Source organism: Leptidea sinapis, chromosome 2 (genome assembly GCF_905404315.1).
Source record: "Leptidea sinapis chromosome 2, ilLepSina1.1, whole genome shotgun sequence".
NCBI lineage: Eukaryota > Metazoa > Arthropoda > Insecta > Lepidoptera > Pieridae > Leptidea > Leptidea sinapis.
The window spans coordinates 25,372,977-25,392,011 of NC_066266.1; the positions used below are offsets into that span (position 1 = coordinate 25,372,977).

At 35.3% G+C, this 19,035-nt stretch overlaps 2 protein-coding genes across 2 annotated transcripts; both read left to right on the forward strand.

Annotated features, from left to right (window-relative positions):
* On the forward strand, positions 1-7,147 carry LOC126975244 (zinc finger protein 567-like). Its single transcript, XM_050823052.1, has one exon. It carries the CDS (start codon positions 45-47, stop codon positions 1,440-1,442), a length of 1,398 nt encoding a protein of 465 aa, XP_050679009.1. The 5' UTR covers positions 1-44; the 3' UTR covers positions 1,443-7,147.
* Positions 7,148-16,558: 9,411 nt separating this feature from the next.
* On the forward strand, positions 16,559-18,676 carry LOC126974967 (zinc finger protein 239-like). Its single transcript, XM_050822738.1, has one exon. It carries the CDS (start codon positions 16,763-16,765, stop codon positions 17,690-17,692), a length of 930 nt encoding a protein of 309 aa, XP_050678695.1. The 5' UTR covers positions 16,559-16,762; the 3' UTR covers positions 17,693-18,676.
* The last annotated feature ends 359 nt before the right edge of the window (positions 18,677-19,035 follow it).

Sequence of the window (19,035 nt, forward strand, 5' to 3'; positions counted from 1 at the left end):
CTTTTCGTCTAAAAACTAACAAAAGCTTCAAAAACCTATTTCAGATGGAGGACCAGATGCAAATGTATCACCAGATGCAGGGGACGTCATACGACCCGAAGTACGACGTCCCATATTCTGATCTGAAACTGGAAGAACAGCACTTCGCCAACCCTATGGATCCACAGAGCTTCGCGTCCACCATGGAACCGCAAGACTACGCTCTACCCAAAATGGAAGGAGAAACATCCAACCAAGAGCCGAAACTCCAAAGTGAGCCGGGGAAACCCATCAGATTCATTAGCGTGAACAGCTCACAATTGACAGATGAGCAAAGAGCCATGTACGAATCAGTTCTGGCCACCTGGAAACCAGTGATGTTCCCGAAGCAAAACAAACGCTACATCTGCGATAAATGCAATAAAGAGTTCAAAAACTACCAGAACTTATACCTGCATACAACCAGGGTACATTCTACAGAAGATTCAGCAGTACTGTGCGATATCTGCGACAAGTCATTCAAGAATAAACACTATTTATATATGCATAGAATGAATAAACATTATTCGGAGTCGGAAAAGTGTTTCTGCCAGTTTTGTCTGCAAGAGTTCCGCACTCGTCGAGCTCTTCATATGCATGTTAAGAGGGTCCACCCTAATACTTTGCCGGAAATAAAGTGCCAGGAATGCGGAAAAGAGTTTAGCGTTCCATACAAGTTGAGGTACCATATTGAAGCTGTCCATCGTCCGGATAAGGAGAAATACAAGTGTCATATCTGTGAGAAGATGTACAAAAGTCTTCTCAATCTGAATCGCCATTTGCACTTCCAACATTCTCAAGTTGAGCGTCATCCGTGCGTGTTTTGCTCGATGACATTCAAGTCGCGACATCATATGAAACGTCATATCCTGAACATCCACCCACCACTGGAGTCCAAAGTCCAGTGCCCCGAATGCTTGAAAGAATTCAAGAATGACCAGTATTTGAAGGAACATATGCAGGTACATTCGTCATTGGACACGAAAGTGAAATGCGATTTGTGCGATAAATTCTTTCATTCAGCCATCCGTTTGAAGAAGCACAAGAAGATTGTTCATCCCGATAAGCCCAAGATTCGCTGTGAAAAATGCGATAAAGAATTTGCGCACGCGCATTACTTGAAACGCCATAATAACTCTGTTCATGTGGACCTGAACGAGAGCAGTCAACACGAGTGCGACCAATGCGGAAAGAAATTCAAGATCCGCAGATATTTGAACAATCACTTGCAGAGACATGAACAGCAGCATCTGAAGCGTATCTCCCAAATGGTGAAAACTGTGATGGATGAAGGGCAGAAAGCACAGAAACCCAAGAAGCCCCGGCGGCCAAGGAAGTCCAGAAAAGAGATTGAGTTTGTGAAGTGTGAACCCGTCACTTCTACGGAAGAGAGTGAGTCATCTAGCGAGTCTGACTCGGAGTAATTTTATTTCTTATATGGGGGTAGTTGCACTTTTTGTAGTTAATAAAATTATGTCTTTGAGTATGCAAAGGTTATGGGACGCATTCAAAAACTTAATGCCATTATATACATTTTGTATTTACATCTGCTATTAAGATAGTATGCAAAAATTTATTTGCCACCTATCTGAAATACGACACCATCGTTTTTTTAGTTTGCATATGCTGGTATTAGGATAGGTTATCACTGAACACTGTCTTGCGTGGCGTTGTATCCAAAGTGCGGTCGAAACACAACTGAACGAAAACTTCCTAATAGACGCGTAGACAGATTTTTGCTCCAGGCATATTTGAGCGTGATTGTGAGTCTAGCTTGTTAATTGTACGTCAAAGTAAACAAATGTTACTTTTCATTGATAATTTTCGAAGTTGTTGCCTGTACTTGAAGTCACTAAGAGTTCCCCGTGTCAATGCGCGGGAATTATGTGGGTACACAGCTTTTGTTAAGGCACACGAATACCGCGGGAGGTGCTCCGCACTGCACGCTAGTCAAGTGTTTCGAACTTGATACCTTAAATGAACCAGACCAGCAATGAGAGAGAGAGAGAGAGAGAGTCAAAATTATAATTTTGAGTATGAGAATTTGTTTTGAATGCATTTTATAGCTCAGCTCTTTAAAGAATAGCATGTTAATCAACTTTAAATAATGTTTCTAAATTTGAGGGTAGTTATAAATTACTAATGCTTCATTTGAGTGAATATTACTCTATAGTTTGTTTGTGGCGTGCAGTTTTTTGAATGACTGCAGAGAACGATTATTTGAATATTGAAGTAGAATTTGTTCTATGTTTAAGAAATCTATGGGCGTTTGGCTAGATCTTTGCGTATTGTATATTTTATTATGATAATTTATTCTTAACTGTATTCAAATGAAACATTGCGTTTTATATATGGATTTATTCATACGCATTAAAATACAGCACCAAAATACAACTTCGAATGGCGACTAACATTTCTTTGACACATGTCATATATATCAGTAAATTTAAGTTTTTTGTTATAATTTCTTTAAAAATTTAACCTGATTCAGTACGGCTGTAATTAGTTTTCTAGTGACTGACGCATATGTTGGAAAAAAAAATTTGGCAAAAAGATAATGAAAGATCTTTTATAACAGCATAACATTTAAAATTTGCAAGTCAAAAGTTTTCAAGTAGGTACCTAAGACTATATAAGAATATATAGACTGGCCTAAGGAAGAATTCCTTGAATTTATGAAATATTAGCTTTTCCGGAATTGTAAACAAATACGCAGACCAGTACATAACCTATACAGCGAAGGATAATTATCAATAGCCCTTCCACTACCATACTGGGAAATATAAAATTATGCGCCTCGGGGAAGCTCAGTTCACAGTTGGTAAGAGTACGCGGACGGAATGAACCCGAGAGACGCCGTTTCGAGTACCGCATCGTCCATAAATTTTAGTTACAAATTTTATTAATGTTATGTCCTCGATATGAGGTCAATTTTTGGCGATAATATTAATCATTCTTTAAATATTGACCAAACGACAATTTATTTTGGCTGAACCTTACAAAACACCAATAGGGACGCATATTTTTTGCCCTTATATTTTTTGCCGTTTTTAAATCCTTTACCTGTAAACCAGTACATATTTGATTAAGGTTATGGTATATTAATGTACTCCGCCAGGTATTCTCTTCCCTTGACAGCTGGGTCACGTGTCACGCCTGAGAATACGTCATCAGTTGCGATGCAGATCTCAAACTATTTTTGAGTGAAACAACGCTATAGATGTGAGCGACACAACAGGCGAGCTGTCACTATGTCACTTGTCAATGCGATGTGTTGCCACTGTGTGTGATTGAATTACCCGAGCAAAATTTGTTTTTTAACTTAAGCAGTTATTTAATAAATAAATAAATTAAAATGTTTAATTTATTATATTTTTAATGTATTTAATTTTCATTGACTCAATGATAACTGTCAAATGTCAATGGTAGCACTTATTGACGTAGTCTTGTGGTCTAAGGGCCATCGTGGAAAGAGAATACCAGGCGGAGAGTATTATTATACTATGATCGTACGATCGTTATTGATATGATTAATGAATTTATTTCATCTGCAAGTTGCAAATGATCTTTCTATAAACAAAAATATTCAAATATTAATTTTTAAAACTATATTTATTTGAAATAAATACAATATTATAGTGTGAAATGCGAATATTAATTAGGCTAAATTTAGTATAGTTAAAGTATTTTATTTTTATTTTCACGCAACTAAAACATGCATTGTGGGTAGGTTTATATTTTAATGGTGGTATGTATATTTTTATTGCTCGAGTCCAAGCAATTATTCACAAATGGTACAAACCATAGATCATTTATAACGCCTAAATAGATAGTGACAGCTGTGTAAACGTCGAAAAAAATGACGTTGGCTGTCAACCTCTTATTTGAGCACGCACTCTAACACCAAGTGATATACAAATCGCGAGTGTATGGCGTAGCTCGTAACGCACACTAGAGTAATAAACCTGAAATGATTTCATCGGTTGTCTAGCAGCAATAGTTACAACCTTGATGTATAAATAGATGCAAAATGTTGTACAAAGAGTTGTTTCATAAGCTATCGGCTCTGGGCCATGACTTTGTACACCGGGTCTAGCAAGATCAGCTTCGATTTGAGGATAAAAGACCCAAAACTCCACTAAGATACACCGAGAAAATATTTTAAAACACACAAATGAATGAAGGCGACATTTGAAACGATTTAAATATGGCGGTAGTGTGTATGTCAGTTGTCACTGTCACTTTCTAACCGCTCCGAGTCTGGCAATTGATATATCTTAAAAAAGTAATATGGTACTATCGTAGATAGAATATGAACAATAGATACGTCATAAAAATAACAACAATAATGTGACAGAATTAAATGCTTTTAAAAGTAAAATAAACAACCGTGCAATATTTGTAAAGCGCTCAAGATCCGAGATGGAGCGAATAGATTATATGTATATATAATAATCATAGACATATATATATATATATATATATATATATATATATATATATATATATATATATATATATATAATAAAACTTCTTACGCTAAGTTTAAAAAAAAACACTTCCTTTTCACACGTTTCTACAATCTGTTCGGGGAGAGTTGACGATTGTCGCTTTACTGTCGCAATCTGTATTGAGTACAGTGGTACGAGGGGCGCAGGTGTTGTCAAGCGCAAAGCGGGCCGTTATATGTAATGCTACCCCTAATTTTATTTTATTATCATCAACTCTCAGCGTACAGAGGTAGTTCTGGGTTCATAGTTGGTTAAAATAGTATAGTTATCTCAAAGTAATTGAATACTTTAGTACTTTTATCACGGTTTTGGCTATCACACAAAAGTTGTATACGAAGATTTGTTGCACAAGTGACCGCTAGAGGCGCTGTTTTAGTACAAATTACAGGCTCATTTAATATTGCATCATAATCATCAGGGTCAAACCGTCTCTGTTGAATTAAACTATAGTATTTCGGACGTGCAAAAATCGTTTTAAGATTTTAATTGTTATTGTAAATATATATAGTGCATAGATCAATAGTTACCGATTAGCAAAAAGGACACTTCTCCGATCACTGGTTAGATAAAATTTAATAGAAATGTAACTTAATTACTTCTGCGAGTTATGGTATATAACATCTTTATTAAAACTAGAGCACAATTACGTAAGTTTGCACACAAAAAAGTGTGTGCGTGTAATTTTTACGCACGATTGAAGTAAACCTTAATTATAATAATAATTAACTTTAGGAATAATTAACAGATACATAAAAATATTACATTAAATATACGTTTATTAAAACCGTGTTACTATGCTCTCACGTTTTGCCGAAGAGCTAGAAGCATTGTTAGATTGTACTGCTATTTTTTTTTCGGAAACGCTGACGATATAACCTCTACTTTTGAGGAAAGTTGGCATTATCTCTCCATGAAAAAAATTAATAATATATTATTTTAACAAGTGAGATTTTATATGTTTTACAAATAATGATATAATGTTATGTTGATATTATTCATTGGCAAATGAACACTTTTTACATGTCAAGTCATTATCAGGTTCTTGATTTTCTCTTTTATTCTTATTTATTGATGAAAGATTATAATGTTCCTGGGATTCCGCCATTTCATTAAACTGATTATTATTTTCATTTTATATTCTATTTATAAATCATTACTTGCATATTTTAAAATTCTCACTCCTCAAAAAAAAATGAGAATTGAAGTTTAGATTATTGTTAGCACATATCATTAAGATGTTTTTATTGAATTATTGTATTTGGCTGTATGGGCTCGAACCCTTTGACTATCCTAATAATGGACGAAGAAACCAAAAACAAATTAACGCATGTGAAATGTCAGAAAATTTCTTAAAATATATATTTATCGTATTATATAAACAAATACACTTGGAAATTATCAAAAAAAATTTTTTTTTCACGTTTAATTTATATGTTTCAATTGACTTTCTGATGTACCCTCAAGTCGAGTATAAAGAGGTTTTACCTCAATATACCTATCAAATTGTGTTTCTTCCGTTTATAATTTTAGTTAAATTATGAATGCCTAAGTATTAACTCACTACTATGTAACTATATTAATGTGACATCAAATAGCTGTAATTTATATTCATAATAATTCTTAACTTTAAGCACAAGTATGTAACCCCGCGCGTCATATTGCGTGACGTCATTATACATAGAAGCAAATTTTTTATTCTATGCCTATCGCCACGGACGAGTAAAAAAAGAAGGACTCCGCGTCGTGATATTAACAAGTGAAGCACCTTTATGCTAGTGTGTGTGCGGTTACGGGGTATTCCAGTTACACAATTTTTTCTCCCTTAAATAATCATACATGGCCACAAATACTTTAATAGTATTGGATTTACACTTTTTCACAACGCACAACGGCATTTTTAAAATATTTTATGGCGACGCAAACTGATCTGTCACACGATGACAAATCTAATAATGGCGGCCGATCGGCTTGTATTAGTGTAAGTGTCTGCGTGGGGATAGCCCCATACATAGGTATTTACACAATTACCGGCTTGTTTTGGTGCTTCACTGTTATGTAAGGTGACACGGAGTCTTTTTTTTACTCGTCCGTGGCCTATCGCATAGTCAACGTGCGGGGATTAAAGTTAATTGATGTTTTGGCAAGACGCTAGGTTTTGTTTTTAATTTTGTTATATTTTTTCATGGGTAGATACTATTTATATCGGTCTGGGTGCACATAAATTCTAATTATATTTAAATGATTAATTTCTCGAATTAAATAAATATTTGTGCACTGCTTTTAATTTTAGACTTATTATTTAAATGTGGGAATGGTATTGGCAATTGTGCACCCGGTCTCGCTGGAAACTGTATGGGAACCGTAGTGGTGGGGCGTTTTAATGTCGATAAAATAAAGTTTTTTTTTAGTTTTAGAGGAAAAAATTATCACTTTAGCTTCACGAAGTGTCATTTAGATAAGAATTCGGCGCTGAGCCTAATAATTGTTATTTGTATTGAGATAGTTTTGCATATTTCCTATATTTAAATTAGTGGATTTAGTTTATGGAGTAGGAGTATTTCAGAATCTTGTATATAGCTAAAGAGTTTTATTATTGTGGAATTAAATGGTTATTTGAACTTGTTTTATTATTATTTAGAGTTTATTGTACGTTAATACATACACTACACGTCATTCTACCCCTTTTCCAAAGAATGGAAGCCAACTATTTACAGTATGGACTTATTAATATACACTGCACTTAACATTGTATATATGTGATAAATTCTAATAAGGTTTATAATTAACTGATCACTTCAGTACAGAATCCTTTTTTATTTGGTATAATTTTATCTCCTTCTGACAACTACTTACCTATTTATCTCCTATATTTTTAAAAATTTTCAGTTTATTTTAAAGAAACGATGCTTTACTTGGCGTATGTATATTTGTAAAAACTCGTGTAATGGTAGTTATATTTATTGGAGTTTACTCCTTAAGTATCGATTTTCATATAAGGCGCCCGGTATGAGAAAAATATGGAGAGTAAAACCTACTCATCAAATAGGTTAGTAACGTTTTTGGTGCGCATCATTTCTCGCGCACCTTTCACTTTTTAGTTGTGTGTGTGTGTATACACACTTGTGTGTAGCTAGCATACACAGTATACTGCGTGATAGCTTACGCATGTAGTATAATATACCTATTAGGGTGTAACAAAATGTAATTTCCGTGGCTCATGGAAATGAACTGACTCAGAAGTCAGAACCACCAAACGTAGTACGTAGTGTTCACATTCTCTTTGAGAACCACTCTGATTTCTATTGAAAACTATATTGGATGCTGACATGACAGCAAAGGTCTCACTGTCATATACAATGAGTATGTAACAGATCGACAAAAAAAGAAAACTAAGGTAGCTTTCCAATTATTACAAACATAAAGCGACTCAGTGGCGCTCAATGCCTAATTGTGTTGATGCTTAATTGGAACGTAAATTAGTTTTCAAATGCACCAACAGAGTGCGCTGAGTTCAGTGTTGAGAAAAAATATTCATAGAGTTAGCCACCTCACTGATGTATAAATAAAGTGGTATATTAATTTGTTCATACTTTCGAATTATTAAATGAAATTATATATATATATATCTTTTTTAATGTGGAATATAAAAAAAATAGTCAATGTTTGTACCTTCATCAATACTTTTATTTATTTTTTAACACAGCCTTTATGAGTTTTTTTTATTTCCAAAAAAGTACGACATAACGAAAGCGTTTAAAAATTTTTTCAACAATAAACAATATTACTAACGATAATACTTATATAAAATTTCGATCAAGACCAACTTAAAAAAAAACACTTGTTAATTTTGCTGTAAATGAGAAATTGTAAATGCTTACGCATAATATTGGGAGCCATGAAATCTAGCCCTATTCGTTTTTTTTTCATGGAATAGGAGGACAAACGAGCGTACGGGTCACCTGGTGTTAAGTGATCACCGCCGCCCACATTCTCTTGCAACACCAGAGGAATCACAAGAGCGTTGCCGGCCTTTAACTAAGGTGTACGTACTTTTTTTGAAGGTACCCATGTCGTATCGTCCCGGAAACACCGCACAAGGAAGCTTATTCCACAGCTTTGTAGTACGTGGAAGAAAGCTTCTTGAAAACCGCACTGTGGAGGACCGCCACACATCCAAATGGTGGGGATGATAGCCTAACTTGTGGCGTGTCGTGCGAAGGTGGAATTCGGCGGCAGGAATCAGGTTAAACAGCTCTTGGGAACACTCCCCGTGATAAATGCGGTATAAGACACACAATGAAGCGACGTCTCTATGCAACGCCAAGTGATCCAGGCGTTCACAGAGCACTGGGTCCCCGACAATTCGAGCTGCTCTGCGTTGCACGCGGTCAAATGGATCGAACTGATACTGGGGTGCGCCAGACCAGAGATTACAACAATACTCCGTGTGTGGCCAGACCTGCGCTTTGTAGACCGCTAGAATGTGGGCAGGCCTGAAGTATTGCCGTGCTCTATTGATGACGCCCAGCTTCTTCGAAGCCAATTTGGCTTTACCCTCCAGATGGCCACGGAATTGGCAATCGCTCGAGATTTCGAGATCCAGTATTCCGACTAGGCGAGGCTTTAAGGGAAGTGTTATCGAAGAGCGGTGATACTACAAATGTGTTTTTTTATTTTGGTAAACGCGCAAACTTGAGTCGTCTGGGGGTTAAATTGGACAAGGTTCAATTTACCCCATTTCTCGACCTTCTCCTTTTCCCGAGATGGCACGTGTATACGGTATCACCAGTGCTGTCGTCTGCATAGCAATGTATGTTGTAGGTGTCCAACATATCATTGAAATGCAGAAGAAACAGCGTGGGAGATAGCACACAGCCTTGGGGCACTCCAGCGTTCACGGGCTTAGGATTCGAAGACCGATTAGGAAACCGTCGACAACGACTTGTATGCTGCGCCCAGTGAGGAAGCTGGAGTTCCACTTGCATAATCTCTCGGGAAGCCCAAATGATGGAAGTTTTGAGAGGAGCGCCTTGAGCCATACACGCTCAAAGGCCTTCGCTATATCCACACTAACTGCCAGGCCTTCCCCCTTGCTTTCAATAGCCGCCGCCCATCTATTTGTTAGGTACACCAGAAGATCACCTGCCGACCGTCCATGGCGAAAGCCGTACTGTCGGTCGTTGATCAACTGGTGACTCTCTAGGTATACTAAAAGCTGGCGGCTAATTATGCTCTCCATGATTTTGGAGAGCAGGGAGGTGATAGCAATAGGCCTGTAGTTCGCCAGATCCAAACTGTCTCCTTTTTTGGAACGGATGGACAAGGGCTAACTTCCATGAGTCAGGGACTACGCCTTTGGAATAAGAGTGCCGGAATAAACGCGTTAGCACCGGCGTCAACTCAGGGGCACACGTTCTGAGCACGATTGGAGAAATGCCATCCGGCCCGCTCGACTTTCTGACGTCCAACGAAAACAGAGCTCGCCTAACAGTTCTCTGTCTGAACTGTACTTCAGGCATATCAGGCAACTGTACTCTGACACCGCGGGATGGTTGGCGGTGTTTTTTTGTTGTCGTCAAGAGTCGAGTTGGAGGCGAAAAGAGCGCACAGAAGCTCGGCTTTCTCTTTTGCCGTATGGGGCAGGGTGTCATTCCTCATGTGCAACGGTGGCATGGACGGCTGGTTGAATAACTTCAACTTGGTAACCCAAGAGCAGCTTTCGACAACGACCAGAACTTGCGTGTTCCGGTTGGGTAACTGGAAAGCTGCTCGCCGATTTTGACGACGTGCTTAGACTTCGCACGGATGATTTGTCGCTTAAATAATCTGGAGGCACGGTTATATTTCCTCTTAAGAACTTTGCAGTTCGAATCCTTTGTGCCCAGCGCCGCAACCCAAGTTCGATACGCCTGTTTTTTGCAGTCAGATGCATAAATAATAATATTAACCATAATATTACGACGTATGGTTCATTTACGTTTAATCGATGTAACTTATGTTAGAATAATAAATATAAACAATTAAAATATCTTGATTCACAACAAGTGCATGCCTGTACATATCGATATAATTTTATTGAAATAAATTCTATCTTTATAAATTGTATTCAAGTATTGCTATTTTCCATGCATCATGCGTGGGTGTAAGTAAGCAAAGTGTAATAATATAGTTGTAGTAATTGTGTACAAGAGAGACTACGATGAATTCCAATTAATGGTTTTAATTGTCTCGCAGGTACAGCTAATTATTAATTACCAAATATGTTAAGATTCCAGTTGATCTAAATAACCGTTCATTTTTAAATATAGAAAAAAAAAATATTTGGCACATATTGAGGTTCCGACGATAAGGTTGAGTCGTGGTGGAGTCGAAGATAAACCTAATCATATCATGGAGTAGAGGAAATACGTCATAGAATTGGAAAAAATGAATTGAAAACCATGAATTCTGGGAATGTTTGCCATCATTGTAAAATATCATAAGACTATCAAGATTAGTAATACTTCAATAGTACTTATATTGATTTGGAAATTTTCTTTCCACACGCGCCACACACCATTCGAGTATGCTGTCTTGAATTTATTTGAATTGAGTTAAATATTGTCCTTCCTTTTAAATAAAACTATACCTAAGAAAAATAGTGGCCATTTTATTATTTTAGCTCACGACGTTCTAGTTTTCACTAACTTATCGATATGTTTATTCATTTTCGTACAACACTAAGTATTTTGACAGAAGTAAAATCTATGGATACAAAGTTTCTACTACTTCAAATTAGCATATTATGGCATTACTTCAGTATGGCATACTATCTGAATAGTATATTTATAGCAATAATATTTAGTTGTAAATAAGCGTTATTGATTTTGCTTGTAAATAATATTTTTCATGAATCTTTTTAAATATTTTTGACGTGCGGGCCAAAATCTCCGGGCTCTAAGATATAATGAGTGAAAGAAAGAAAAGTCGTAATTCAAAGTGTCATAGATCTAATAATATAAAATATTCTAGGGAATTATCCACGGGGAATTATCAATACTTATTTACTTAAAAATTAAATTGGTTTGTTTTTAAGATTGCTACGTAAAAGAAATTAATGACTAATGTTAACTCCAATAAGATAAGTAACTATATGAGTTATGTTAAGTGGATAATAATATATTTGGTGTCCCTATTGCCAATTTAAATTAGTTTATTGAAGGTGCAGGAGATTAAATTATTGGTTGTCAAGATGGAAAATTATCATTTTAAACAAGAGATTATTGATAAATACGAGGACACAGAACTGGAAAGCCCAGGTAATTTCAGAAACAACTGTATTGTAAAGTAATATTTATTGTTCCTAAAAATGTGTACTTTATTTGTACTACGAATAATATTACAGTACAGTATATGCTATTTTTAAATCTTAACTATTTATTGCTAGTTCTCAACCAATAAGCAACTTGTTAAATGATATGCATGGATACAGTTTATCACTTAAACAGCGAATCACATACCAAGTATGCCAGGACTGTTGGATGCTCATAAATAATGTTAAATGTCAACTAAAAGAAAAATAAAAGTTGTGACAATTTATAATTCTTATTTTGTTTTAAAAATAAATAAGTTGACATATGTATATTTAAGTAATCTTGGTATGCTTCCCCATAATGATAATTTTAATTTAATGTAATCATATTGTTGTAAATATAGTTATGAGATTTGTTTTGCTTGAATAAAGGAGAATGGGACTTTTGGGCCTGATGATTAACAAGTTGAAATATACTTTTAAAAAAAGGGTATATTTTTCTGATGTAAAATACAAAACACTAGCTCATTTTCGAATCTACAAACCGAAAAAACATTAACGTAAAGAAAATTCGATTAAATTGTAATCGAATCAATATTTAATTGATTAAAATAACATTAAGATCCAGTTGTTTTATTTCAATAAAATTAATTAGGTGCATAGTTTATGTTCGAATGACCATATTATTTTGAATAAAATATATTATTTCCTCAGGAAAAAACAGAACTGAGCAATTATTTTATTATCAATAAATCGATTTACATAAAAAATCAATACTTGTGAAATCCATGTTCCTCAACACTTACTTCACTTTGACAATGACAGTCTGACAGATCATTTCTTCGTCATTCTCACTTTGTTTCTTGTTGTATTCGTTGAGTTACCGACTTGTTAATTACCTACCCAATGGAATTCCTAGTTGTCTCTAGCAGTCTGTATTACAGTTCATGTATGAGCTAATGAGTATATTATTCTTATTGTTATCTGAGCAAATAAAACTATCTTTTAATTTAGGTATGCTATACTATATCTAATTACCAATTGTCTTATATTATAATGCCAAAAAAATGTTGTTACAGTAGTAGATGGGTATACATAGATAGGTCGGTATTTTTTATCTAAAAAAAAAATAAGGTTGGTACCCATCTAATCTAATCGTTAGCAATTAGGCATTTAATAAACCGTATATGGTTTATTACATAATAATAATAATACTCTATAGTAGTAGCTGTCAACGTATAGTTTAAGGCATAACCTCATTTTTATATCTTCGATTACTCAGCTCCTAGATTGACAAATCTTGCAAAATTTTCAATTATGGATAATTTAAATGTTGTCTTTTAAATGGTGCTACATTCATCTTCTTATCACCTGGGCCCACGAAAGTATGGAAGCGTATCGATCTCCTTTGTATATGTAAATATTTGTATATATGACAACGTCAATAATATTTCAGTTAATACTGATGACGATGTGAGCTCAGATAAACACCAAACTGAACAGAATATAAAGCAGGAGGTTATGGTGGAGATAGAAGTTGAAGAAAATGAATTATCCGGTAATTTATTAACTTTCCAATATCGGCAGTGGATTTTTCAGATACAGGAAAACCAATAGTGCTGTGGGGCACCCTACTCCCTCACCAAGCTCTGATTCTTATTTCGTTTATATGATGGTTTATTTTGCATGGTCTTATAGCTTGTTTCAATTAGAGATCAACGCAGAGCAGCTCGAATTGTCGGGGACCCATTGCTCTGTGAATGGCTGGATCACTTGGTGTTGCGTAGAGACGGCGCTTCATTGTGTGTCTTCTACCGCATTTATCACAGGGAGTGTTCCGAAGAGTTGTTTAACCTGATTCCTGCCGCCGAATTCCACCTTCGCACGACACGCCACAAGTTAGGATATCATCCCCACCATCTGGATGTGTGGCGGTCCTCCACAGTGCGGTTTCCAAGGACCTTTCTTACACGTACTACAAAGCTGTGGAATGAACTTCCTAGTGCAGTGTTTCCGGGACGATACGACATGGGTACCTTCAAAAAAAGCGCGTACACCTTCCTTAAAGGCCGGCAACGCTCCTGTGATTCCTCTGGTGTTGCAAGAGATTGTGGGCGGCGGTGATCAACAGGTGACCCGTACGCTCGTTTGTCCTCCTATTCCATAAAAAGATGAAATGGATAGTATATAGTAGTATAGCCCGATACAAGATATTTGGCAAGCTACAAGGCCTTTATCGTGTTACATGACGCGACCAGTTTGATTTGAAATGGTGGGCAGTAGCAGTTTCGAGGTAAACCACGAAAGGCTATTTTCAGAAGCTGGTGTGGTTTAGGAAGCCAAACAGTCACCTCTTACGAACAAATGCAGAAAATTTGGTATTCATTCACCATAATTTGCCATTTGTTAATTTTGAGTATTAATTAAGCTATTAATAATAAAACGAACATTTTTGTTGAGTGACTTTTAAAATAAATGTGTCCATAATGTAGTGTGGTATCATTTTCTACATGTAAAATAATAAGAATTTCTGGAATATTAATATCCATGCGGCATCCGGCCGGTACTATCCGGTATCTGTATAAAACAGGGCAGGAGAGGCCAGATACCGGATATCCATTTCACCTCTAGTTTCAATAGCTTTGAGATACATTCATTTAAATCCTCCTAATTGTAAGCCTGACAACCTGTATAGCCGAGTGGTTAGCGATCCTACCTACTAAGCTAGAGGTCCCGGGTTCGAATCCCGGTAGGTGCAAGCATTAATATGATGAATATAGATGTTTGTGTCCGAGTCATGGATGTTTAAATGTATTTATGTATGTTTATATGAATATATGTATATTTAAGTAAGTATATTGTATTAAATATATTGTTGTCTTGTAACCCATAACACAGGCTATATATGCTTAACTTGGGGCAAGATAATTTGTGTAAAAAGTGTGTCAATATTATCTGTATAAAACAGGGCCGGAGGGGCCAGATACCGGATAGGTCCCGGATATCCGTTTCACCTCTAGTTTCAATAGCTTTGAGATAAATTCATTTAAATCCTCCTAATTATTAGCAATCTATTAATACACATAAAATAATATGCATTGACAGAATGTTGAGGCATACCACATCTGATCAGAGTTTTCCAGAACGGAAAGGTTAAGTGGAAAAAATGATCTGTATAACCATTGACATACTATAAACAGATAGAATACAAATCACCTAGTAAAAAGATCACAAATCCAACACCTAGATGTTTTAATTAAAACATTAATTCAAATTAACACCTTATTTTGTGGCTGTTCAAGTTCAAATTTTATGAACGAAAACTCACATTAACTTATACAGAGAACATTAAATCATTTATTCAAATTAGCACCTTATTTTGGGCCAGTAATGTTCAAAGTCTATGAACGAAAACTCTGCCTAACGTCTATGTAGGCAGAGTTTTGCTTTGGTTTTTAATTTATACATATTAAATTTATGATTATTATGCAGTTTATTAATAATAAAGTTAATAATGTTTCAGTACATACTAATGACAACATGAGCTTCAACAAACACCAAACTGAACAGAACATAAAGCAGGACTTTACGGTGAAGATAGAAGTTGAAGAAAATGAATTATCTGGTAAGTTATTGTGTTTAACGGCTTCTAGAAAGTAAACTGATTACTTATAAGGTTTTTAATTGAGTAAAATTGGGGAAGAGTGTGATGTATGTTAAATAATAAGTTTAATTGTACAATATTACTTTGTAAACATATTTATTCAATGAAAAAAAGAAAGCCTGCTGAGTTTGTTGCGCCTATTCTTCTCAGGTCTGAGGCATTCATTTTGGAATGGGTGGTAGTTTTTGACTTTCAATAAGAGATGTCACATCCTATTTTGAATAAAAATATTTGAATTTGAATTTATGGTAAACATATATGGAGAAAAACAGTACCTATAGACAGATTTGGAAATCTTCTGCAATTGATTGTGTGTTTCAAATTTCAGAATTGGATGATTCACAAAAAAATATGGATCAGGATTTAGAGAACACAGAGGAACAGGAGAGAAAATTATTAATTAAGCAAGATTGTTGTGAGGAGATGGAAGACGAGGAACATGAAATTGCTGGTAAGCATTTGTGTTCTTTTTTTTATTATGTTTGGGAAACTTACTGCTGGCAACTTGGCATGAAAAGGCATTTATTTTCTCAAAATGGATTCCTTTAGAATTCTTTTTGATGTCATTTCTAATATACCTACTAGATTCTACTGCCGCTTCGGAAACAAATGGCGCTCTGAGAGAGAAGAAGCGGCGCAAGAAACTCTTTGTTTTGCGCTCTTTTCAATAAAAATATACAATATTGTGTCATTTCTATAGCTGTAATATAATCATAATCAAATCCCAGGCTGTCCGATCACTTAGATATGCAGCTGTGAAGTAAAAGGATTTACGACAGAGCCATTTTTTTATTAAACATTTAAATTTATTTATAGATAATGCCTGAACAGTGGCTGGGACTTTATTATAAAAGTGTATACATTTACCCTTAAAGCTATTATGTATCTTATGAAGCCTACTAGAATTAGTTAGTAAGATCTTATGTTACGCAAGACCATTTATATGTTATCGCTTTTATACATTAGAATGAGATATATAATTTGCCATTTTATATAACAATGCATATCAGGGCCGTGCATCAGGCGGTACTCGAACGGTTAGCTCAGTTGGTTAGAGCACCGGCACGGAACGCCGGAGGTCGTGGGTTCGAATCCCGCATCGTTCATATAATTTTGTTTTTCAAATTTTATTTGTGCATTAATCCTAGAAGTGAGGGTTATCACTTTAAAAAAACACTACATATTCTTTAACTAACTGTGCAACCTCATCATCATTTGAATCATGATTATCTGTCCCATTGTAAATTAGTATAAACCAAATATTATTTGCAAAAAACTATGTATCCTAGCCAAAGAGAAAAAAAGATTATTTTTAAATTAATTTTCTACATTGCAGTTAAACTAGCAGCTAGTAATGAACTGTTGGATGAAATGTACACAGAACTGATCAATCCATGTAATAAGAGTGGGATGTCTACATCTGACTTGAACTTAAAACACACTGGTGAAAAACTTCACTCTTGCAATGAATGTGGTAAGAGTTTCAATCATTCTGGCCATTTGAAGAACCATATAAGAGTACATACCGGTGATAAACCTTTTTCATGTGATGAGTGTGGTAAGAGTTTCACTGTATCTGCTACTTTAAGAAACCATAAAAAAATACATACCGGTGTTAGACCTTATTCATGCGATGTTTGTGGCAAAAGTTTCAATCATTCCACTACTTTTAAGAACCACAAAAGAATACATACCGGTGAGAAGCCTTACTCGTGCGATGTGTGTGGTAAGAGTTTCAATGAATCTGGTTCATTGAAGAAGCATAATAGAATACATACCGGAGATAAACCTTACTCATGCCACATGTGTGGTAAGAGTTTCACTGAATATGGAACTTTAAGGAACCATACACGATTGCATACCGGTGATAAACCCTATTCATGTGATGCATGTGGTAAGAGATTCAATGAATTAAGAACATTGACAAACCACAAAAGAATACATACAGGTGATAAACCTTACTCATGCGGTGTATGTGGTAAGAGTTTCAATCGAGAGGATAATCTGAAGACACATAGTAGAATACATACCGGTGATAGGCCTTATTCGTGCAATGTGTGTGGTAAGAATTTCAATCGCTATGATAATCTGAAGACACATAGTAGAATACATACCGGTGAACATCCATATATATGTAACATTTGTCCACTGAAATTTAAATGGAAAAAAGGTCTCGACAAACATTTAGAAAGACACAATAATACATAATTATTATTACTTGCATAGATTTCTATTGTAGCCTCCTTCTTTAGTAGTGTCTAGTATTTTAGAAATGACATCAAAAAAAATTCTGAAGGAATCAATTTTGGGAAAAAAAAATGCCTTTTATAGATAATTACTGTCCAATTTTTTAATATTCTCAGCAATGGAAACTGTTGTCCACACACGTATTTATCCCGCGCTGAGTGCATTTATTCCTGAGAAACAACATGGTTTCATGAGCGGGCGTTGTACAACTATTAATTAAGGCTGATTCATGAACTGTTTTGTGTCAAATATGGATGGTGGCTCTTAGATTGGTGTGATCTATATACTTTGAGAAGGCATTCGATCGAGTGGACCAAAAGAGGATGTAAATACTACGTAATAAGTGTCCGGACTGCCTAAGTAGAAATTAAAATTTAATTTAGTATAAACGTGCAGTCATTTGACATATATCGTGATTGGCGACGAAGTATAATCCGGCTAAGTTTCGAAGCGATCAGTTGCTTAAAACGTCGTCGATTTCGGCTATCTCTGTTTTTTACAAGATTATAACCATCAATCTATCAATGATATGTTTCATACAATCGAGTGAAACGCTTTTTGGAGTTTACTACTTAAGAATCGATTTTCATATAAGGCGCCCGGTATTAGAATATGGGAGTAAAACCTACTCATCAAATGGGATAGTAACGTTTTGTGTGCGAATCATTTCTCGTGCACCTTTCACTTTCTTGTATTTTGAAGCTTTAGTATATTATTTTCATTAATACGCTTTTATTAGCTTCTGTTTGTAACCGACTCCATTGGACTTGATTTTGTTTAGTGCCTGTTCAAAGGCAATCGTTCTTGAGGAGTGTTCCAGTCGTGCATCGGAGCTGACACACACACTCTTGTTCTTATAGAAGTTCGCTAGGCTGGAGTGAACCATGTTAATCTGTATCTTCAAGAATTGTAACAATGAATAAAATATATTTTATATTCAATAAAGGCTTTTATTAATAAATAACCTTTACTTACATTATCATAGTTATCATTAATATACATAAAATATAAAAAATATAATTAATAACCTAAGCTGTAAAGTTGATCCTGTAGGTGAAGCCACAACCTGAGAGTTAAGCAAAGCATTAAAGATTTTATGACGTCACTCGTACGGTTAGCTCAGTTGGAAGAGCACTCGCACGGAACGCGAGAGGTCGTGGGTTCGAGTCCCGCATCGTTCGTAAAATTTTGTTTTCAAATTTTATTAGTGCATGCAATTGCTGTTTACTTGTTTCTTTGGCAACAATAACAATGTCAATTACATTGAGAGAAGGAAAGTTGCTCAAATAAAAAGTAGTTCACAC